Here is a 24193-nt window from a genome sequence, read left to right as displayed (position 1 = left end):
GGGATCAAAAAGAGAAATGGGGGATTGTAAAACCTGTGGATGTGATTCGTGTCAAAAGACACAGTGTCAGGGATGCCGATACAATAACTGTAAACTAGCCTTAACCACAATCGGCAGAGAAAATCGCTTAATGGAGTAAAATTTCCTTATAAGGCATGGAAGGATAAAGTGAGAACAGAACTCTATCTGCATTTCAAACACAAAACCTTGCAAGATGGAGCCGGAGTGGCATTCCTCAAACCAAGGGGTGGCAGAGAGAAGCATTTCAAACACAATCCTTGCAAGGCCGAGCCTGGAGTGAACCAAGGGATGAATCAGAGGGCATTGAGGAAGACAAACAAACTTAATCCTAAAGACCACCTGAAGGAATGTGTGACCCCCTAGCGACTAGTCACACAAGCGTGGAATAAAATGATTAACCGAAAGGAGGAGGGGACTTCAGGGAATTTTAAATAAGACACTGTATAAAAGAAAAGGGAACCACCTGTCATAAACGCTCAGAGTCCAATCTGAGTTTTTAGAATATTTTATTATAATCAAAAGGTGAAAAGCAATAAGCAAGCAGCGCTGGGTGTGCCGGGGAGTCTCGCTCCACCAACGACACACCGCAAAGAAAGAAAGAATACCTATTTAAAAGTATAGTTCATACATATTCATCACATTCCAAACTCTGATTTATAGAGAGGATTACACTTAAGGGTTGATTTTGATGTAAATCTTCAAACCTTGAAGGGGAAGAGCCCCTCACTGGTATTTTGTTAGGAGGGGTAGCGATAAGCTTAACACAGCTGGTCCAACAGATAAATCAGTAAGGGAGTAGCACCTTTGGCGCCATGTGGTCCTTTTCCAGGGATTAGCTTCCCCAAGCTAAGTACCCCGAAAAAGGGCCACTGGCCCCATCTCTTGGTGCATTCCAGGCTAATCTTCCAAGGTCTGTGTTAGTTTCACCCCTTGGTGTGAGGAATACGCTTTTTGTTACACAAGACTGGTGTAGATAAATGTAGATAAAGTTCTATCCTTCCATGTCTCACAAGGACGTTTTACTCCTTTAAGTAACTTTGTATACCAATTGGAATTAATGCCAGTCTGAAGGTATTGTGTCAGCAGCTTTGACTTTTTATCTTTGACACGAATCACCTTTACATGTTTCGCACACCTTCTCGGGGTGCGCAGTCGGAGGAGTGGAGACTCCTTGGCACACCCAGCGGTATTTGCTTATTGCTTTTCGCCTTTTGATTGTAATAAAATATTGCAAAAACTCTGATTGGGCTCTGGGTGTTTATGACAATTGGGAAGGAGTTTCATTCCAGAATTTCTTCTGTAGCTATCTGGATAGTACATCATAATCAAAACATCAACAGAACAACAGTCCTTAACATGCTTTATTGAACTGTTTGTTTTGTTGTGTTGTTTTTTTTTTGTCAATATATTTTAATGTGCAGAATATGAGCCTGAAACATCTGTGTTTTGATTTTTATTTAAATTCTCAACAATCATAGAATCATAGAATATCCTGTAAGAGAGTATTCTTTTTTATGCCATTGACTCAAAGCTTGCTGATGAACAACTCTAAGCAAGTCCTGGGCAAGGGTTGCGAAATCCTTTGTCTAAGGGAAATGCAGATGGGCATGACCTGGGGCAATGAAAGAGAGATAAGTTGCAACTTAATGGACAGAGAACACTCTTTTGTGTGGTAGTCATCTTCGGGGCGGGGAGATAGCCATCTCAGAAGATACTTGCCTGACATCCTAGCATGGGGGATTTGTCACGTAGGCAGGAAAAATGGAGGATAAAAGGGATCGATAACCATGAGGATAGGTGTTCTTCCATCAGAACCTTCACGAGCTGATCCCTGTATGCTGACTCCCTCCTGGGCCTGCTACCTGAGACCTGCTGCTTTCTTCTGGACCCTGCCGCTTCTTCCTGGCTGCCCGTCGCTGCTGCTGTTCTCCCCACTTCTGCCACCCCTGCTCTTCTGCCTCAGACCATCAGAGCTGCTTGCAACCGGACCGCCCCTAGGATCCTGGCTGGTGACGTTCCCTGAGTTGTACATATCCTTGCTTCTTTCCTATCGCTCGCCTTCACTTCCCCATCACCCTTATTGTTAACAGTGTCCGCCCTCCCCTTCTCCATCTCCCTGATCATTATTTGTAATAAACCGGTCAGACCAGCATATGAACCATTGCTTCTTAATCTCACACCGGGTATACATATAATCAGAGAACCTTTTCTCCTTTCTTTATATTGGAGCATGACATATCACAATTTGGAAGGGACATATAAGGATCAAGTCCAACTCTGACTCTAGGCAGGACCACCCAAAAACCGGATCATATGTCTGAGAGCATTGTCCAGATGCTTTTTGAACTTCATCAAGCTCATAAATTCCTACTGTCTGTAACTCCTGAAATAATCAGAAGGTTAGCGTAAAAAGTTACCTTAAAATGTTTTCTATTGCAGAGACTAAATGAAGACAATCAGAATCGAAGAATGGAACTAAAATTTCAACCTATGGGGAGTGGGTTTTTTTTGCTGTTATCTTAGATTAACATATCAATTCTCTTTGAAACATCGTTAGTAACAACATAATTTTCGAGTCTAATTTTAATCAGAAGTTGTGTGCACTTTTGCCTTCATAATCTAACTTTTTATTCCAAATAACCAAAACCTTGTTGTCTCTTTTTTGGGGGATATTATAATAATCCATCCAAAAACAAAAACCTTATTTTAAAACATAGGATTATAACAGTATAGTCAAGTAGGTGACATGAATCAATTAAAAAGGTTTTATTTTTTTATATCAGAAATATAACCCAAAACCCCAATAAATAAAGGCTGATAGGAAGTTAGCATTATGAATTCAATTATAACACATGGAAGTATCTGGGAAGTCAAATCCTCAAGCTCTCCTGATACCGAGAATTATCTGCAAACTATGAAACAAATACATAACTCAAAATGATAAGGACTGTGAAAACTTACAACTAAGACAGCATAATCCAGGTTAACATCTCCTTCACAACAGTGAATATATGCATAATCTACACTTGAATAAAGTATATGTAACAGTTAAAAGAAATTAATCACAAAAAAAGAAAGCTTTAAATAATGGTGAACAGAATTTAGTTATGGGGTGCACAGAAACATTGTGGTAGATTCTAAGTAGTGGCTCTTGGTTTTTTGTTTCCTACAGATGTATATAAAATTGAATTCTACATGGTTATGATGTCTAACAGGGCAACATATTTGTTACAGTATAGCAAAACATCACACCCTGGAAATAACAACACAGCCCACTGCTGAGTTTGCATTAATACATTGGGAGAGAATACAGAAAAGTCATTGGTCATATTTTACTGAATGGCCACAAACTGCTAGTGAGCATTAATCTTATTTGTCAAGTTATTTTTGAATAATGAGAAAGTGTTGGGATTTTATAGTTTTACTCCTTGTACTTTTTAATTGTTTTAAATGATAAAGTCACTAAAACTCATGCACATTGCAAAAGACATCATGCAATAGTTCAACCATTCAAGCAATTTTTATTCATTAATATTCATAAATACACACAGCAGCTTCATTAGAGATTTTTCATTTTTCCCCCCTTCCATTTGAATGCAGAATATTAGGAGAGCTTTTTGCATGTCAAGCTACAGGACACAGAGCTTTTCTCTCTGTGCTGCAACCTATATTTACCTGCTAATAGTAAAAATTGGTTAAGTGGAAATGATTAGCATATATATCTTTTCACTCTTCTTTTGAATGTACACAATGTAACAAGAGTGACAGACTTGAAATAACAATCACCAAAACAAACCCAAGATAGTTGTTGTCCACTTTCATTGGCAAATACAGCACAGAGGACATTGTCTGCAAAGTGAGATGCCATCAAAGAGGAGGCGGAAGAGGCTCATTTGCTTTATTATTCTCTTTTAAATTTAGATTTTCTAAAGCGACATCTAGTGGCATAATATCTACACATCCCATAGCACCAAAATCAGCAAACTCTTTCCGCTCATCCTCATCTGAGGAGGAACTTTCTTCCTGCATCAAAGTGGACAGTAGAAGCTCTTGAACAAATAAGCTACGGTCTGCCTGTTCACTTTCCTTTGACTGACGCTCTGCTTCTGACATCTTAGGATCATTCAACCTGCATAGTGGCATAGAAAGAAAGAACACCTGCAGTTAGTGAAAGCCCATTTTATTATTACTGTCTAGCATCTGGACTGATGAATGTTGAATAACATCTGAAAACCATTCTTTTTGGAATCAACCAAGAATACTGATGTGTTTCTTTTGACACGTACATATCTGACAATGCCTGAAACTCCTGATACAAGAATGCAGACATTTAAATATTTACTCCTAGTTACTACAAAAAAATGTCATAGAAGTTGATTCTATGGCTGAATGAAAAAAGTAGCTATTTCCAATGTTTCTTACCCTTCAGATATATTTTATTTTTAAAGGGTGTTAAAATTCTCTAGTCATCCTGGAAGTGCCCATTTTGTCCCCAGTACAACTTCTAAATTCAAACCTGGCATAAAATGCATTATTTCACACAGTGCCCAGAGATTACCAAAGCACAGTACATGCATGCACCATCACTTAATAGAAGGAAGGAAATTACTTGCTTCAGTTCTATCCTACCTGACAAGATCAGTACTGAAATTTAAACATACTTGCATTAAAATTATTATTTTCAAAAAGTTTTTGATTGAGACATTATTATGAGTTTATAATCAGCATGATAGCAATAATTTGCCCCAAACCATCTTTATAGACACAGCAACTGTCTAAATATCTGTGCTTTCCCAACATCCAATTGAAAAAGTAATATTCCTTATGTTTCTCTTGAAATTGAGAAACAGCAAGTAATATTTATTCATTGCCAGGGAGCAGACATACAGCAGGTTTGAAAAGGAGATGTTACAAATGCAAAAAAAGCATAGTATCTCAACTATAAACTTCATTAGGTATCTGTCAGAAGTAGATCCATGGCTGGAACTATAAGCAGCTGATAAAGCTATAGCTCAAGTTATAAGACTAACCTCATTTCCAAGGTCTGCAGAAAACAACTAATCCATTTTCCAATCTAAATCTTTAAATACATTCCTAGACACGTAGAAGAAATGCAGCATGCCTGTGAGGCTGCCTCTCACTTTCACGAACACTGAGACTCCATGGGCTATTTCTGCAGCCAACTCTTGGGAGTTGGTTTTCTGAAAACAGAAGAATTCCCTTCAGGCCAGCTACCAACTACTACTCAGATAATATTTCCTTGGTTTTGCTTTACTCCTTATGGTGTGGATCTATCTAATTTTTGTGACTATATTATAAGTGTGTACATAAACACCTAACTGATACATAAACTGAAAAAAATGCCAATCACATTCTTATGATTACAGTACACAACAAGATGTGCTATTTAACATTAGTCTATTATTTTGAAAACTACAACAAAGTACAAACTACTACTACATCTTTAAGTACAAAGTAATCAGGTTTAAGAATAATTCAGTGGATGAAATTTAGCGCTTTTAATGGTGCTGCACTGAAGTGTGAAATATTTTTCTTTTACATAGAGTTATGAATTACAGATGTTCTGCAACAGCTATTGACCTCTAACACAAGTGTATTCTGTACAATTCAACGATTAGTCCATTAATCCTGGGATATATTTATCTGCAGTTAAGGACCCTATTTTGCTACACTAAAGCACATGCCTAACTAAACACATAGTAGTTTCACTGAGTCCTGTCTCTAACAGGGCCAAGGAAAACAGAAATGGCAGAAAAATTAAACCCTAAGTTAAACCCACAGAACAAGTTACCTTGTAAGAAGAAACTGGGAATTCTGAGTAGTCTGCTGATTGTTTTCTGTGTTAGATGAATTGGTTGCTACTATAGATTGTGTAAGAGTGGTGGGGATGCTGCTTGTGTTAGTGCGTCTAGTTGCATTGCGTGCAGTCTCCAGTTGTTGTCTTGCTGCTTGTGCATGCTGTCTCTCCAATTGCAGTTGCATCTGCAACTGCTGTAATTGAGACGCAGAAGGGCCAGAAGAGTTGAGCTGCCCTGCAGAGCGTCTCACACCTGATAATTGAGATAAAAGTTCTGCCAGAAGAGAGAGAAGTTTATACAGTGAAATCTGATTAAATACATATACATATAATTCAACAACATAAATATGTCCTGAATACTAGTGTATTAATTCCCTTGCTTTCAAAACCCTTCCATTAAATTAATGAACAAAATATTTATGATTTGAAAAGCTTCATGGGCTATCCACTATCCCCATCAGGGATTTGATTTAGTAGTTCAGTGGGTAGGGATAGTGATAGGAGGATGGTTGAACTAGATGATCTTGTAGGTCCTTTCCAACCTAATGAACCTATGAACCTATTATAAGCATCCCATGTCTCAAAGCCCATATGGTAAGAAAGATTAAGAGTCATCTAGAGTAACTGTACATAAGATTCAGAGCTTTTTAAAACAGTAAGAGTCAACCTATAGGGAATGTCCTATAAGCAATATCCTGTGCAATAATTCTCTAAAATGTTATCTTAAAGTCAAAATAGTTACTAAGAAAACACTTCAATTCTCACTTCAGTTGGTGGTTTTATTCTCCACCCAATATGCACCTTCAATGCGTATTCCAGAGGATAGTTGTGTTGCAGAAAGACATAAATATTGCAGCCTTGTTTCAGACATTTCTAGAAAATATTTTGTTCAGAAAGCTTTTTCAAATGCTATATGACATAAAAATATTTTACCAGAGCAGGCATTTTTGTACCTTTTGACCTCTACTTGAAATACTTGAAATAGATAAATGTTAATAATTATAAATAAATAAAGTCTGGCATGAATTCCTTTCTTCCAAAGTTCAAGACCAACAAATTCTGTCCATGCTAAGCATTTCCCAAAATAAATGTTAACAGTAAGTGATTTACTACAGATTATATTCCACAAAAAGTTGAGTACCACTTTACTGAGTTTAGTGCAAGAAAGACAGAAGATTAATTTGTTCCCCATCAATCATTAAAGCTGCAAGATATTATAAGACATAAAAAATTTCCATCTTACTTTCAAGATAAAATCCTTTGAAACTAGACATTTCTTAGGGAAATTAAGCTCAGTGCAGTAGCTCTTAGTATCAGGAACTTTTGATATGTAAACAGTAAATGCTCAAGTCACTACTTCTGGTAGTATGTAGTAATTATGACCCCAATAAAAAAGAAAGACATAACTGCCAGACAAGGCAGGTGTACTTATCTTCACTTTGTAAAATTACTTTGCATATAACCAAACAGTATACTGTTAGCAGATGTGAGCTTAAGACACAGTCTTGGTATGAGATAGACACCCAGCCAGACTACACTACATTCGCTGAATGCAAAAAAAACCAAACATGACAAACAATCAAACAAACAATCAAACAGGAAGACTCAAAGGAAAGCCATTTTATTACACATTTTATGTTCCTAAATGTGGGAATAATGCCTTGTAACTCAGCACTTACATAGCTGGTGAAAACATCATAAAGTCCTGGGAGAAGTGAAAACAAGTAATATGGTGAAAAGATCCTTGGGTGCCTTGCAGTCGCGCACTGTTTTGTTATAGTTAACTAATGAGTTGTTAAGTACTGTCTGTGAGCACAAGGGTATAAGAAGGGATCCTGTTCATAAAAAAAAACACTTCTATTTCCCTGACTCCTTGACTGAACCCTGGCACTGGTGTGGTTACCCTGCCACACCTAAATGGGAAGGCCTTGTGAGACTGTAACAAATTAAGGCAGTCACTTCACACTTAACTGAGCTGAACAATAAGTCTTGCATGCTGGGACACACAAACATCCTCCCTTCTTACACCAACTCTAGTGCTTTTCAGATTTGTGACCTAACTTTAAGTTACTAAAAACAGTTTCTTTCTCCTTTTTTTTTTCAGTTTCTTAATAGACAAATTATTTGTGAAAATCATAAAGCAGATTATATCCGTAAATACTAAAAACACCTGCATGATCATTGATAGTTAAAAATGATATATCTTGCCCACCACAGACCTCCTATGCCAAAATATGAAACAAAATGTTTACAAAATAGAATTACATAAGAATTTAAAGACTTAAAAGACCTCATAAAAATCACCAAGTCTGTACGGCAATCTGATTTGCTCAATTAATATTTTTAAATGTATATCAATAATAATTCCAGTTGAGCTAATTTCATCTTGCTGAACTCAAGTATAGCACTTTATATACTAAAAAAGGTAACATTCTTCATTTCTTCTATAAATATCTCTATGCATACTGAAAATTAAAGTTAGATACAGTAAAGTAAGTAATGGCATTAAAGTAGGTAATGATGGCTATAAACAATCACATTTAAAAATATCTACATACATATATGACAGCTGTTCCAAAAGTAATGCCTCCTATTTTATTATGTTGGTCCACAATGTCAAAGGTAGATGTTGGTGCAGTAGAGGTTGAACCTTCCCAACAGTCTTCCATTACATTTTGTTGCTGTGCAACAGATGGCAGCAGAGGGACAATCTGACAAAATGATGCCTGACATGGAAGTGCATATGAAGGAAAAATGTGGAACTGAATTCCTACATGCAGAAAAAAAATGCACTCATTGCTATTCATTGACATTTGCTGAATGTTGATGGATGTTAGCACAGTGAGATGGTAGTCTCAGTGACATGAGAGACAAGCCACGTTCTGCATGGTCATGCAGACTTTTATGAGCACAGCATGCAGGCTCTTGTTCATTTTTGGAAAAAATGCATAGCATGGTGGTAACTATGTTGAAAAATAGTGGTTTGTAGCCAAGAATTTGGTCTATCAAATAGTGTTATTGTGCTCTTAGTATCTGTTGTAGTTTCCATGGAAATAAATAGGAAGCTTTACTTTTGGAGTGATATATGTATATGTGAAGAGAGGTAAAGAGACCTGGGACTTTTCAGCATGGAAAATAGAAGGCTCAAGTGGGACATTTTATCAATGTGTATAATTGATGAGAACTGGCAACTCTCTAAGGAGACCTTGCTGAGTGTGCAAGCGCTCTCAATTCTCACATGTAAGAAATCAAGCAGGGAAGGACGGAAACCAGCATGACTGAGTAAGGACTTACTGGTCTAACAGAGGTGTAAGAAGGAAATGCACAGGTAATGGAAGCAGGAAGTTATGGCTGGGGAAGAGCATAAGGATGCTGCCCAGATGCATAGGGATGGGATCAGGAAAGCTAAGGAACAGTTGGAGCTGAACTTGGAAAGGGATGCAAATAAAAAGAAGGGATTGTACATGTATATTAGTCAGAAAAGGAAGACTAAAGAGAATGTACTCCTCTGATAAATTATATGACAGAATTGGTGACTACAGATATGGAGAAGGCTGAGGTACTCATATGTTCATAGGTTCATAAGGTTGGAAAGGACCTACAAGATCATCTAGTCCAACCATCCTCCTATCACTATCCCTACCCAACTACTAAATCAAATCCCTTAGCACCTCATCTAAACGCTTCTTCAACAGCGCTAGGGATGGTGCCTCAACCACCCCCCTAGGCAGGCCATTCCAGTGCCTGACCACTCTTTCAGAAAAAAAATGTTTCCTCAGGTCGAATCTAAATCTTCCCCCGGCGCAACTTGTGGCCATTCCCTCTTGACCTGTCATTATTTATCAGGGAGAAGAGGCCCAGCCCCTCCTCACCACAACCCCCCTTCAGGAAGTGGTAGAGTGCAATAAGGTCTCCTCTGAGCCTCCTCTTCTCCAGACTAAACAATCCCAGCTCCCTCAGCTGCTCCTCATAAGACTTGTGCTCCAGACCCCTCACCAGTTTTGTTGCCCTTCTCTGAATATGCTCCAGGGCCTCAATGTCCTTCTTGTAGTGAGGGGCCCAAAACTGAACACAGTACTTGAGGTGCGGCCGTACCAGAGCTGAGTACAGGGGGATGATCACCTCCCTGCTCCTGCTGGCTACACTATTTCTAATACAGGCCAGGATGCTGTTGGCCTTCTTGGCCACCTGGGCACACTGCCGGCTCACGTTGAGCCGAGCATCAACCAACACCCCCAGGTCCTTTTCCTCTCTACATTCTTCAAGCCATTCTGCCCCAAGCCTATAGCATTGCATTGGGTTATTGTGGCCAAAGTGCAGGACCCGGCACTTGGTCTTATTGAACCTCATCCCATTGAGCTCAGCCCAGCTGTTCAGCCTATCCAAATCCCTCTGAAGGGTCTCCCTACCCTCAGGCAGTTTGACACATCCTCCCAACTTGGTGTCATCTGCAAACTTACTGAGGGTACACTCAATTCCCTCGTCTAGGTCATCAATAAAGATATTAAACAAGATGGGCCCCAAAACTGACCCTTGGGGGACACCACTCGTAACAGGACGCCAGCTGGACTTAACTCCATTAACTACTACCCTCTGGGCACGGCCCTCCAGCCAGTTCTCCACCCAGAGAAGAGTGAACTTGTCCATACCACGGGCTGCCAGTTTCCTCAGGAGAATACTGTGGGAGACCGTGTCAAAGGCCTTGCTGAAGTCCAGGTAGACTACGTCAACAGCCTTTCCCTCATCTACCAGTCTGGTCACCCAGTCATAGAAGGAGATGAGGTTGGACAAGCATGACCTGCCCCTGGTAAACCTGTGCTGGCTGGGTCTGATCCCTTTATTGCCATGCACGTGTCATGTGATTTCCCTCAAGATCATCTGCTCCATAACTTTCCCTGATACCGAGGTCAGGCTGACAGGCCTGTAGTTCCCCGGGTCTTCTTTACGGCCTTTCTTGTAGATGGGAGTCACATCAGCAAGCCTCCAATCTTGTGGGACCTCTCCAGATAACCAGGAATTCTGATAGATGGCAGAAAGTGGCTCGGCAATCACCTCTGCTAGCTCCCTCAGCACCCTTGGGTGGATCCCATCTGGTCCCATGGACTTGTGGCAGTTCAGATGGAGGAGTAGATCTCTGACCGTCTCTGCTTGGATCACAGGGGGTGCATTATGCGCCCCGTCCCAGACTTCCAGGTCAGGGCAAGTACCCTGTGGACAACTGTTCTGTCTATTAAAGACAGATGTGAAGAAGGCATTGAGAACCTCAGCCTTTTCCTTATCATCTGTGGTTACATTCCCTGCCTCGTTGAGTAAAGGAGGGAAATTTTCCTTAGTTTTTCTCTTGCTGTTAATATATTTGTAAAAGGGTTTCCTGTTCTCCTTTACAGCAGTAGCCAGTCTAAGTTCAAGCTGGGCTTTAGCATTTCTAATTTTATGCCTGCAGATCTTGGCCAGTTCTCTGTAGTCACCCCAAGTAGCCTGACCCATCTTCCAGAGGACATAGACTCTCTTTTTCTCTCGGAGTCTCAACAAAAGATCCCGGTTCATCCACACTGGTCTTTTTCTCCTCCGGCTCGACTTACGGGACTCCGAGACAGCCTGCTCCTGTGCCTTTAAGATTTCCATCTTGAGGAGCATCCAGGCTTCCTGGACCCCTTTACCCCTCAGGAGCAAGTCCCAAGGGACCCTTGCAACAAGCACCCCGAACAGGTCAAAGTCTGCCCTCCGGAAGTCCAAGGTAGTAGTTTTGCTAGTCACCCTCTTGACGTCACCCAGAATAGCAAACTCCACCATTTCATGGTCACTCTGGCCAAGACAATCTCCAACCTTCACATCTCCTACTAGTCCTTCCCTGTTAGTGAAAAGTAGGTCAAGCAAGGCATCTCCCCTGGTAGGCTCTTGCACCAGCTGTGTCAGGAAGCAATCATCCACACATTCTAGAAATCTCAAGGACTGCTTCCTCTGCGCAGTATTATATTTCCAGCATATGTCAGGGAAGTTGAAGTCCCCCACGAGAACGAGTGCTGGCCATCGTGCAACATCTACGAGTTGTTTATAGAACACCTCGTCTATTTCTTCATCCTGACTAGGTGGTCTATAACAGACCCCCACCACGATGTCACTCCTAAAGACTATCCCCCTGATCCTTATCCATAGACACTCTACTTTGTCATTTCCATTGTTTTTTTTTTACTCAATAATTTTTTTGCCTTAGTCTTCACTGGCCAGTCACTCTTCCCACATCCCTGAAGTCCCTGAACCACAAGAGAGACTGGGGAGCGAAATCTGCCCCACTGTGAGTGAAGATTGGGTTTGAGACTACCTGAAGATCCTCAACAACATAAATAAGTCTACAGGGCCTGATGAGATGCATTCCAGGGTCCTGAGGGAACTGGCTGATATAGTTAACAGACCACTTTTTATCATATTTTAAGAGTCATGGCAGTGCAGCAAAGTCACCTGTAAATGGGAAACATCACATTCATTTTTTAAAAAGGGTACAAAAGAGAATCTGGGGAATTATCAACCACTCAACTGCATCTTCATGTCTGAGAGGATTAAGGAACAGATCTTCCCTCCTGGAAGCTATGTTAAGGTATATGGAAGACTAGGAGATGATTTGAGGTGGTCAACACAGTAAGGGTAAATCATGCCTGACCAATCTAGCGTAATTCTATGAAGGAGTGACAGCATTGGTGTTCAATAGAAGAGCAACTGATGTCATCTACCCAGATGTATGCAAAGTATTTGATACAGTCCCACACAACATCCTTGTCTCTAAACATGGAGAGACATGGATTTCACAGATGGACCACTTATGACATAAGGAAGAGTTGTAGTCAATAGCTTGATGTCCAAGTTGTAAGCGATTACTATTTTTTACACCACTGCCTCAAAGTTTGCTGATGAACATGTCCAAGCAAGTCCAAGCAAGTCCTGGGCAAGGTGTTGCGAAATCCTTTGTCTAAGGGACAAGTAGATGGGCATGACCTGGGACAATGTAAGAGAGATAAGTTGCAGCTTAATGGACAGAGGAATACTCTCTTTTGTGTGGTAGTCATCTCCCGGGGGAGATAGCCATCTCAGGAGCTGCTTGCCTGGCATCCTAGCATGGGGGATTTGTCACGTAGGCAGGAAAAATGGAGGATAAAAGAGGGATCGATAACCATGAGGATAGGTGTTCTTCCATCAGAACCTTCACGAGCTGATCCCTGTATGCTGACTCCCTCCTGGGCCTGCTACCTGAGACCTGCTGCTTTCTTCTGGACCCTGCTGCATCTTCCTGGCTGCCCGTCGCTGCTGCTGTTCTCCCCACTTCTGCCACCCCTGCTCTTCTGCCTCAGACCATCAGAGCCGCTTGCAACCGGACTGCCCCTAGGATCCTGGCTGGTGACTTTCCCTGAGTTGTACATATCCTTGCTTCTTTCCTATCGCTCGCCTTCCCTTCCTCATCACCCTTATACACCCTTCTAATACAGGCCTATGGCCTGTATTAGAAATAGTGTAGCCAGCAGGAGCAGGGAGGTGATCATCCCCCTGTACTCAGCTCTGGTGCGGCCGCACCTTGAGTACTGTGTTCAGTTTTGGGCCCCTCACTACAAGGAGTACATTGAGGCCCTGGAGCGTGTTCAGAGAAGGGCAACAAAGCCAGTGAGGGGTCTGGAACACAAGTCTTATGAGGAGCAGCTAAGGGAGCTGGGATTGTTTAGTCTGGAGGAGGCTCAGAGGAGACCTTATCACACTGTACCACTTCCTGAAGGGGGGTTGTGGTGAGGAGGGGGTTGGCCTCTTCTCCCAGATAACTAATGACAGGACAAGAGGGAATGGCCACAAGTTGCGCCGGGGAAGATTTAGATTAGATTTAAGGAAAAATTTTTTCTCTGAAAGAGTGGTCAGGCACTGGAATGGCCTGCCTAGGGAAGTAGTTGAGGCACCATCCCTAGCGCTGTTCAAGAAGCGTTTAGATGAGTTGCTAAGGGATTTGATTTAGTAGTTTAGTGGGTAGGGATGGTGATAGGAGGATGGTTGGACTAGATGATCTTGTAGGTCCTTTCCAACCTAATGTATCTATGAATCTATGAATCTTATTGGTAACAGTGTCCGCCTTCCCCTTCCCCATCTCCCTGGTCAGTATTTGTAATAAATTGGTCAGACCAACATTTGAACCATTGCTTCTTCATCTCATGCTGGGTATATATATAATCAAAGAACCTCATCTCCCTCCTTTATATTGGAGCGTGACACAAGAGGAAACCATTGATGAGTGGTGCCCCTCAGGAGTCTGGGACTGGTATTATTTAGCATCTTTATCAATGACATGGACACTGGGACTAAGCAAGTTTAGAGATGAAACCAAGATAAGAGGTACAGTTGATATTCAAGAGGGAAGGGATGTGTCTTAATTTCAGCTGGGACGTAATCGTTTTCTTCAGAGTGTCTGCTATGATGTTTTGGTTATAGAAGAAAAATAATGTTGATAAAACACCAATGTTTAAAGTCGCTGCTAACTAGTGTTGTACAGAGCCAAGGCCATTCTCAGTGAAGGGCCCAAGGAGCTGGGAACAGAATTAGGACAACTGACATAAACTGGACAAAGGGATACTCCATACCATATGACATCAAGTGGAAGGAGGTAGGATTTCATCTCATTGTCTTCCACTGCTTGGGAGGCTAGATGGACATTAATTGGTGGGTACTGAGCAATTGCTTGTGCATCACTTGTTATATACATTTATATATATTTTTTTCAAAATTATTATCCTTTTCCTTTTCTCTGTCTTAGTAAATAGTTTTATCTCAACTCATGAGTTCTACTTCGTTATTTTTTCAATTCTCTCTCCTATCCCATTGGGAAGGGGGTTAGTGAGTGAACAACTTTGTGGTGTTTAGCCACCAGCTGGATTAAACCACAGATATAAGGAAGAAATTCTTTACTATAATGGTGGTGAATCATGGTAACAGGTTGCCCAGAGTGGTTGTGGTTGCCCCTTCCCTGGAAGTGTTCAAGGACAGGCTGGACGGGACTTTGGGCAACCTGATCTAGTGTCCATGACAGAGGTGTTGGAACTAGATGACCTTAAAGATCCCTTCCTGAATTCCTTCCAGTACTCAAAAGGAGCTTATAAACAGGAGGGAGATTGACTTTTTTACATGGACAGATATTGATAGGACAAGGGGTAATGGCTTTAAACTAAGAGAGTAGATTTACATTAGATATTAGGTGGAAATTCTTTACTCAGAGGGTGGTGAAGCACTGGAACAGGTTGCCCAGAGAAGTTGTGGATGTCCAATCCCTGGAGGCATTCAAGGTCAGGTTGGATGAGGCCCTGGGCAGCCTGATCTAGTGGGTGGCAACCCTGCTCATGGCAGGGGAGTTGTAACTAGATGATGGAGTCATTTAAGCAGAGTTCCTAGCCAAGAAAGAACTGGGGGAATCTGTGTCTTTTCAACCCTGGTTTGCTGGTGTAAGTGCCTGTCTGGTTGGCCATCAGTCTGAAGCAGAGGTAGAAATGCTAGCTGATTCCCCTGGAGTGGATGGACATAGAAAAACTGGAGGAAATTTGGGACCAAGAATGCACCAGGACACCTTCACTCCCATGCCCAGTCCCAATTATGGGTATTTCACAAAGCTGCTTTTAAACTATGTCTCAAACGACATCCCCAAAGCTGAAGGGATTCAAATGCTGGTGAAGGATACATGGGACACATGGATGGCCAAGCTGCGGCTGCCTGCAGACAGCTTCATCTGACAGCAGGAGACCCATGCCATGCTGAATAACGTAATGTTGATGGAGATCAACACCATTGGGACTTTCCTTACTCAAGCTTTAGATCACATGTACAAACTCTGGACTAACCTCCAGTCTGACAGGAATGCCAAGTTCCAGGATTTCTGAGCTCCTCCATCCATGCTAGCCCTCCAACCATGTACATCCACCTGGCCAGTTTCCATCTTCCCGTGCACATCTCTCAAAACCCCATGAACCTTGTAAGCCATCGGTTGCATGCAGCCCATCCTTGGCATCAGCTGCAGGCAGACAGGACTTACCCTGCTGCTCACATGCAGACTGGAGAGTGAGCAGAACAGGAATCACTGCAGAGCTGGCATGGGACATTCCCTGCATAGGAGCTATGTGAAGCTCTTGCTCTCTCTTCGCAGAGCTTCACCTCTCTCCTTGGCTCAGAGAATGCTGCCAGAGATGTGTGCAGATATAGATGGTGGCTTGCCAGCACCCAGATGCTGGCTAATGATGTTGGGCAGATCCCTCTGCCCTGCAAACTGTGGGTGTACTTCATAGACGGAACTTCTGAGGGCAGCACAGGCCACACACTGACTTGAAAGCAATGTATTTCAAGGTAGTGCTTCACTGTGGATTTGTTCAGAGCCCTGAGATGGGGAAGATGCATTGGCAATGAGACAGCTGGGAGGCACATCCATCTGCTTCTTGGAGAAGGACAAAAGAAAATGACTTTCCCCTCTCCAAGCCAGCTTTTTTTGTACTATTATACATCTGACTTTTTTTTTTAAGCTGGAACTGCATAAAAAATAAAAACAAAATCAAATGAAAAAAAAATGAAGAAAATAAAAAAGGAGTTGGACTAGAAGACCTTTAAGGATCCCTTCCAACTCAAACGATCCTATGATTCTATGACATTAGGCGGAAATTCTTTATTCAGAGGGTGGTGAGTCACTGGAACAGGTTGTCCAAAGAAGTTGTGGATGTCCTGTCCCTGGATGCATTCAAGGCCAGGTTAGTAACCCTGTCCATGTCAGGGAGGTTTGAACTAGATTTATCTTTAAGACCCCTTCCAACCTGAACCATTCTACGATTCATCTGGTTTTCTCCTAGAACCAAAATATAGCATAATACCAGACACTCTGAAGAAAACAATTCCATCCCAGCTGAAACTAAGACAAGAAAGCACTTTCCTTCTGTGAGGTGGTCAAATACTGAAACAGGTTGTTCAGAGAGGTTGTGGAGTCTCCATCCATAAAAATATTTGAAACTCAACTGGACAGCATCCTTAACAATCTGCTCTACATGTCCCTATTTGAACAGGGAGTTGCACCAGATTATGCTGAGATGTCCTTTGCAACCTCAACCACTCTTATATCACTTGTGAATAGGTCAGTCATGTGAACCATGTCTAAAAGTCTCTGAATTGAAAAGCACAAGCTAAAGGCCAGTGTTTTTTATTTCAGAAGTTCCAGGTACAGAATCTAATCAAGGATACTGCTCATCAGGAAACATCCATCAGTTATGATGACAGTGGGAAGCATATACACACACACTCAACTTTAAATCATGGAAAAAACAAGGCACCTACTATTATTTTGGATTTTGTTTCAAAGTCTATTTAATGAGACTGGACTAAAATCAGCGGTTACAGCTCTTACCAGCTATAGGATCCATGGTTTCTCTATTGCTTGTAGAATATGAACTCTGAGAAGATGAAAGCCCACCAGTGGAACTGCTAGTAAAGTGCATGTTTGATCTACGTGCACGGGGGCCTCCCAAACCCCGGCCTGGGTGAAACATTCTACGTACATGTCGGACACCACTAGATTCATCATAAACAAGCAGTTAAGGAAAATCATTTGCTATCGAGTATTAAACAGCAAAAAAATGTAGTAGGGGACAATGATTCAACTTCTTAAGTGTGATGCAATAATAGCCACAGTGCCAGTCAGACCTATAGATACGGACCCAAGGCACTCAGTGTTACTCACACCAAATTCAACTTTCTTGGGCTTCTTATCATGTCTAAAAAGTCAGGATGAATTTCCTGTTTCTTGTATAAAAGTTTTCAACCAGGTAATTTAAACAGATGATACATGTTCAGCAGAAGACATTACTCAATAGACACAAGGATTTGAACATCAAAATTAGGATTTGTTTATAATCACTTTCAACTCCGAAGAGAATTTTTGAAAAAAATTTGAAAAAATACCTTTTCCAGTTCCCTAATATAGAATGGCAAGGAGTCCTCTGAGATGAGCTGACATAGTTCTTAATTGCAGAGGACCTGGGGTTCCTACATTGAGAATCTGCTCTCTGGATAAAAGAAAGAAAATCTGGCCCACTACTATCATCAACTACACCTCTGACAGATAGCAAAATTAAGACCATTGAATTCCAAACCTCTTTTTGGAATGAAAGCTTTATATTATGGGAAAAGAACAACTCTTGGGGGAGATATTTCTACTGTACTTGATGGATTCACATGAAGATGCTATATCAGAAAGCGTAGGCTTCTAGCCTTTTGTAGCTGGGCCTATGAAATCATTATCCTTAAAAAGAAATTTATCAGATTTCTGTCATAATTTTCATTACTCTAATTCTTTTTTATAAGTGTATTTATTCTTAACAACATGTACATGCTTGCAAATGTATGTTCATCTCTGAGCATTAAAAAAAGAAACCCACTTCATTTATTTCTGCATTGTCCTGCATTTCTAGAAATGTCCTATAATCCTTTGTGCTCAGTTTTCAGCTAAACATTTTAAACCCACTTACACTAGCAAAAAAAAAAAAAAGTAAAGTATAGTGATAGTTGGTGATTTGACACCTGTGCTCAGTTTGCTCTTAAAATAAATAACACTTCCAGGTGTGTTACATTATTTTGTGAGCTTAGTAAATAGCAATTATGGACATCCATTTTTCTCTTTTTAGTAAGATTAGCTTTCTTATGTATATATCAGTTGTCTTATATAGACATATCTTGTCTACATAACGGTTCTATGTATCAGAGTTTGACATCTAGAAATGTAACACTTTTCATTGAAGTCATTCCGTAGATCGCAACAAATGGCAACAGAGGGACAATGTGATAAAATAGTGTCTGACATGGAAGTGTGTATGAAGCAAAGGTGTGACACTGAATTCCTCCACGTGGAAAAAAATTACACCCATTCACATTCATAGACACTTGCTGAATGTTGATGGAGACCAAACAGTGGATGTTAGCACAATTAGGAGGTAGGTGGTGCCTTTCAGCAGTGGCAACAGTGACATGAAAGACAAGTCACATTCTGAATGGCTATGAACAGCTGTCATACCATGAAATTAAGAGCAGCTTAATCAGCTATCTGTGCAAATTGTCAGTTTGCAAACAGGGAACTGTGTACAGAGCTGAATGTCAGCTTCAGTGCATTGGAATCAATGGAGGCAATGTTGGAATATCACAAAACTTGTGCCAGGTGGGTCTCACAAATGCACACACACAAACAGCAAGAACACTGTATGCAAGTTTTCCAGAGCCTATTGAACCAATATGGGGTGGATGGTGACAGTTTCCTAGATTTCAACACTATCAGTGATGTGATGTGGTGTCACCACTGCAAGCCAGAGTCAAAATGGCAGTCCATGGAGTGACAACATGTGAATTACCCATTGAAGAAAAAGTTCAAGATGCGTCCCTCAGTGGGTAAAGTGATGTGCACTGTGTTTTGGGATAGGAAAGGTGTGATCCTTTCCTGGAACCTGAACAAACCATCAACTCTCACTGCTACATTGCAACACTGACTAAGCTGAAGGCTCAAACTTCCAGAGTCAGGTCAGAGAAGATGACAACGTTTATTATGCAACATGGTAATGCCAGGTCCCATGCCAGTTTGAAGACCATGGAGAACATTGCCAATCTTGGCTGGACTGTTCTACCACATCCACTATACAGTCTGTATTTGATGCCTTCTGACTTCCATCTATTTGAGCTGATGAAAGATGGACTGTGTGGGCAACGCTTTCCCAGTAATGATGCTATCATAGCAGCTGTGAAACAGTGGGTCAGATCTGCTGGTGCAAACTTTTATGAGTGTGACATGTAGGCTCTTGTTCATTGCTAGCTAAAATGCAAAGTTAATGGTGGTGACTATGTTGAAAAATTGTGTAGCTGAGAATTTGCTCTATCAAATAGTGTTATTGTGCTCTTTGTATCTGTTGTATTTTCCATGGAAATAAATAGAAAGCATTACTTTTGGAGCATTCTACATATATGTTTTAATTTTTCATTTTCTGGAGCTACTAGTACAAGAGAGATGTGGAACTGTTGGAACAAATCCAGAGGAAGGCCAGAAAGATGATCAGAGGGCTGGAGCACCTCTTCTATGATGAAAGGCTGAAGCAGCTGAGGTAGTTCAGCCTGGAGAAAAGGCAGCTCCAGGGAGACCTCATTTTGACTTTTAAAGGTACTTAAAGGGACCTTATAAAAAAGATGGAGATTTATTTTTTACACTATCTGACAGGGCAAGGAGAATGGCTTTAACCTAAAAGGGGCAATTCAGGTCAGATGTTAGGAATAATTTTTTTACTCAGAGGGTGGTAAGGCACTGGAACACATGCAAAGAAGTTGTGGATGCCTCAACTCTGAAGGCATTTAAGACCTGGTTGGATGGGGCCCTGGGAAGCCTGATCTGGTGGGTGGTAACCCTGTCCATGGCATGAGGGTTGTAACTAGATGATCTTTAAGGTCCTTTCCAACCTTAGCCATTCTATGATCCTATGATTTCTATGATTTTAATTTTGAGAGAACTGGAAGCAAAAATGCCCTATCCTTGGCCTAAATATGTAATTTTATTAAATACTTTTAATGCAATTTTTCACTTGCTGAAAACAATGGAAATCATATAGCTCTAAGTTTGCTGAAAGTGTGCCATAGGATGAGCCAGTGGGGAAGAAGATTGGTGTGGCTGAACAGGGAACTTCTGCAGAGACTCTGGGAGAAAAAAGTGTTAGCCTACTGTGGGAGAAAGAACAGGCAACTCAAGAAGAGCACAAAGAAATTGATAGGATATTCAGGGAGAAAATTAGAAAGGCAAAAGCTCAACCTGGCCACTGTAGTAAAAGAAAACAAAAATGTTTTTACAAATATATTAACAGTAAGAGGAGGGCCAAGGAGAATCTCCATCCTTTGCAGGATGTGTCTGGGAACATGACCACTGAGGATAAAAAAAAGGCTGAGGTTCTCAATGCCTTCTTTATATCTGTCTTAAATAGTCAGACCAGTTATCCTTGGGGTACTCAGCCTCCTGACAGGGAAGCCTGGGATGGGGAGCAGAATAAGCCCCCACGATTCAGGTAGAAATGGTAAGAGACCCCCTACTCCACCTGGACTGTCACAAGTCCATGAGGCCAGAAGGGATCCACTCGAGGGTGCTGAGGGAGCTGGTGAAAGTGACTGCCAAGCCGCTTTCACCATCTATCACCAGTCTTGGTCAACAGGAGAAGTCCCAGATGACTGAAGGTGACTCCCATCTACAAGAAGGATTGTAAGGAGGATCCAGGGAACTACAGGCCTATTAGCCTGACCTCAGTGCCAGGGAAGGTCATGGAACAGATAACCTTGAGTGCAATCCCACAGTATGTACAGGACAACCAGGGGATCAGTTTAACAAGACCAAGTGCTGGGTCCTGCGCTTTGCCCACAACAACCTCAGTCAATGCTACAGGCTTGGGGCAGAGTGGCTGGAAGGTTATGCAGAGGAAAAGAGTCTGAGGGTGTTGATTGACACTCAGCAGAACATAAGCCAGCAGTGTGCCCAGGTGGCCAAGGCCAATGGCATCCTGGCTTGTATCAGAAATAGTGTTGCCAGCAGGAGCAGGGAGGTGATCATCCCTCTGTACTCAGCACTGCTAAGGCTGCACCTCAAGTACTGTATTCAGTTTTGGGCCCCTCACTACAAGAAAGACATTGAGGAGCTGGAGTGAGCATGTCCAAAGAAGGGCAACAAAGCCAGTGAGGGGTCTGGAACACAAGTCTTATGAGGAGTGGCTGACAGAACTGGGACTGCTTCTTCTGGAGAAGAGGAAACTTAGGGGAGATCATCTAACTCTTTACAACTACCAGAAAGGAGGGTGTGGCGAGGTGGGGGTCAGCCTCTTCTCCTGGGTAACTAGTGATAGGATGATAGAGAATGGCACCAGGGGTGATTCAGGTTGGATATTAGGAAAAATTTATTCTCCAAAAGAGTGGTTAGGTGCTGAAACGGGATTCCCAGGGAGGTGGTAGAGTCACCATACCTGGAAGTGTTCAAGAAACATGTAGATGTGGTACATGGTTATGGTTTAGTGGGCAATATTGGTAGTAGGTGGATGGTTGAACTAGATGATCTTAGATCTTTTCCAACCTTAATGATTCAGGTAAACAATTTATAGAGATCACAGCTTTTCATGATAGCTTGTACATCCATAGAATACCTTCTGAAATTATGTTGTAGGTATATGCACAGCAAAAAATCAAGCCATGTTACTATTCCTAAGGACAAGTAACACAAAAGAAAATTGTTAAGTGTAAAGAAACTGACAGTTTGAGCTCTTATCATCAAGAGTAGTTATATCACCACATTCTGGAGATATTTGAAAGATAGCCCTAATTCCTAGAAAGACTCCTGATAGCTGTTCTAATTATACCTAAAATATGTCAATAACAGCTTGAAACTACCCCTATTGAAATACAGTGATAAAGTTAATCAAACACTTAAAATCACTCATTTCAACAGGGTTTAAAGTATCCTCTAACACATTTATTTTTTGTGAAATTTACTGCTTTAAGTCACATCATCATCTATAAAATACTAATGCATTCAGATTGCTACTTTCACCTACACTAAATGGCATCAGAACTAACAACCAAGGAGGGTAAAAACTGCAGTGCAGAATGAAGTAGCTTAGTATCAGAAACAACTTTAAAGGTTTGGTTATCAGGAATAGAACAAAAACAAACACATGCCCACACTGTCCAGCTACAGATTGTGCATGGGCTTTAGGTGATTATATATATGCAAATTTTCAAATATACAGACCCCAATATACAGACCAATATTATTAGCTATATACCCCAATAACTAAACACAACTTCTAAAAAATAAGCAAAACAGATGTAGCCACTTGACTACAAAAGTCAAAACAAGTAGTTACAACTATCAGTTTTTTCCTCAACTTAAGAAAGGATATTAAATCTCTAGGAGCTCTGTGTTCCAGTGTAAGATGAGCTGCAAAGTCATCTGTGACATGATTAGGATCCCCTCCAGGTAATGCTGCACATATTGGACAAATCTGAAACAACAAAGTAAGAAAAACAAAACAAAACAAATGCAACCAACTTTAAACAAATCACAAAACACATCATTCCAAGTTGATTGCTTGACTTGATTTCTGATACTTTAAATATCACACTCTAATCTTGTATCTAGACAGCTAAAGGTTTAAAGTAGTAAATGTGTTCAAATGCATCTTTTAATTTTGGCATCTTTTCAAGATCGACTTTTCTTTTTAATTATGCTTTAATAATACCACAGAAATCAAAAAGTAAAATTTTCACATCTCATTTGCAATGTTTCGGCTTTAAAACATGCATCCCAAGGCCCTAAAGGAGCTGGTTGATGTGGTTGCCAAGCCATTCTCCACGGTATTTGAAAACTCGTGGCTGTCAGGCAAAGTCCCCAGTGACAGGAAAAAGGGAAACATCACTCCTATTTTTAGGAAAAGGAGAAAGGAAAAGCTGGGGAACTACAGGCCAGTGAGCCTCACCTCTGTGCCTGGGAAGATCATAGAGCAGATTCTCCTGGAAAAGATGTTAAGGCACATGATGGACAAGCAGGTGATCTGAGACAGCCAGCATGGCTTCACCAAAGGCAAACTGTGACTCACCAATCTGGTGGCCTTCTATGATGGAGTGATGGCATTGGTGGACAAAGAAAGGGCAACTAATGTCATCTACCTGGACTTCTGCAAGGCCTTTGACATGGTCCCCCACCACATCCTTATCTCTAAATTGGAGAGATATGGATTTGAAAGCTGGACTATTCAGTGGGTAAGGAATTGTTTAGAAGGTCACATACAGAGGGTTGTTGTCAATGGCTATGTCCAGGTGGAGGCCAGTCTCAAGTGATGTCTCCCAAGGGTCCATCTTGAGACTGGTATTCTTTAACATCTTTATCAGTGACAGATGATGGGATCACTTGGTTTGGGACAATCCCAGATATGTCTACAGACTGGGAGAAGAACTCCTCGAGAGCATCCCTGCGGAGAAGGACTTGGAGGTTCTGGTGGACAAAAAGCTTGACACGAGCCATCAGTGTGTGTTTTCAGCCCAGAAGGCCAACAGTATCCTGGGTGGCATCAAAAGAAGGGTGGCAAGCAGGACGAGGTAGGTGATCGTCCTCCTCTACTCTGCCCTTGTAAGACCCCATCTGGAGGGGTCTTACAGGTCTAGGACCAGGTCTAGGACCCCCAGCATAAGAAAGATGTGGAGCTGTTGGAGTGGGTCCAGAGGAGGGCCACAAAGATGATCAGAGGGCTGGAGCATCTCTCCTACAAAGACAGGCTGAGGCTGAGCTTGTTCATCCTGGAGAAG

The 24193-nt window shown here is 41.4% G+C and overlaps 1 protein-coding gene and 1 pseudogene across 1 annotated transcript in view; one reads left to right on the top strand and one right to left on the bottom strand.

Moving 5' to 3' along the window:
• Positions 1–3535: 3535 nt before the first annotated feature.
• The window catches only part of LOC136058195 (E3 ubiquitin-protein ligase KCMF1-like), a 191104-nt gene continuing 170446 nt past the window's right edge, over positions 3536–24193 (bottom strand). Inside the window, exons 4-7 of the mRNA XM_065751487.1 lie at positions 22792–22893; positions 17238–17412; positions 5834–6113; positions 3536–4150 (exon numbers count right to left, since the gene is read on the bottom strand). Coding sequence (XP_065607559.1) covers positions 3889–4150; positions 5834–6113; positions 17238–17412; positions 22792–22893 — 819 coding nt within the window. The 3' untranslated portion in view covers positions 3536–3888. The remainder of the gene's footprint in view (positions 4151–5833; positions 6114–17237; positions 17413–22791; positions 22894–24193) is intronic.
• Positions 14888–15735, top strand: LOC136058196 (DNA replication complex GINS protein PSF2-like; annotated as a pseudogene).

The sequence above is a fragment of the Cyrtonyx montezumae genome, unplaced genomic scaffold, assembly GCF_038088225.1.
Source record: "Cyrtonyx montezumae isolate F1298 unplaced genomic scaffold, pur_monq_1.0 scaffold_71, whole genome shotgun sequence".
In the NCBI taxonomy this organism is placed as follows: domain Eukaryota; kingdom Metazoa; phylum Chordata; class Aves; order Galliformes; family Odontophoridae; genus Cyrtonyx; species Cyrtonyx montezumae.
The sequence above is the reverse complement of the archived record's forward strand: the minus strand, read 5'-3'. Positions and strand labels throughout refer to the sequence as shown.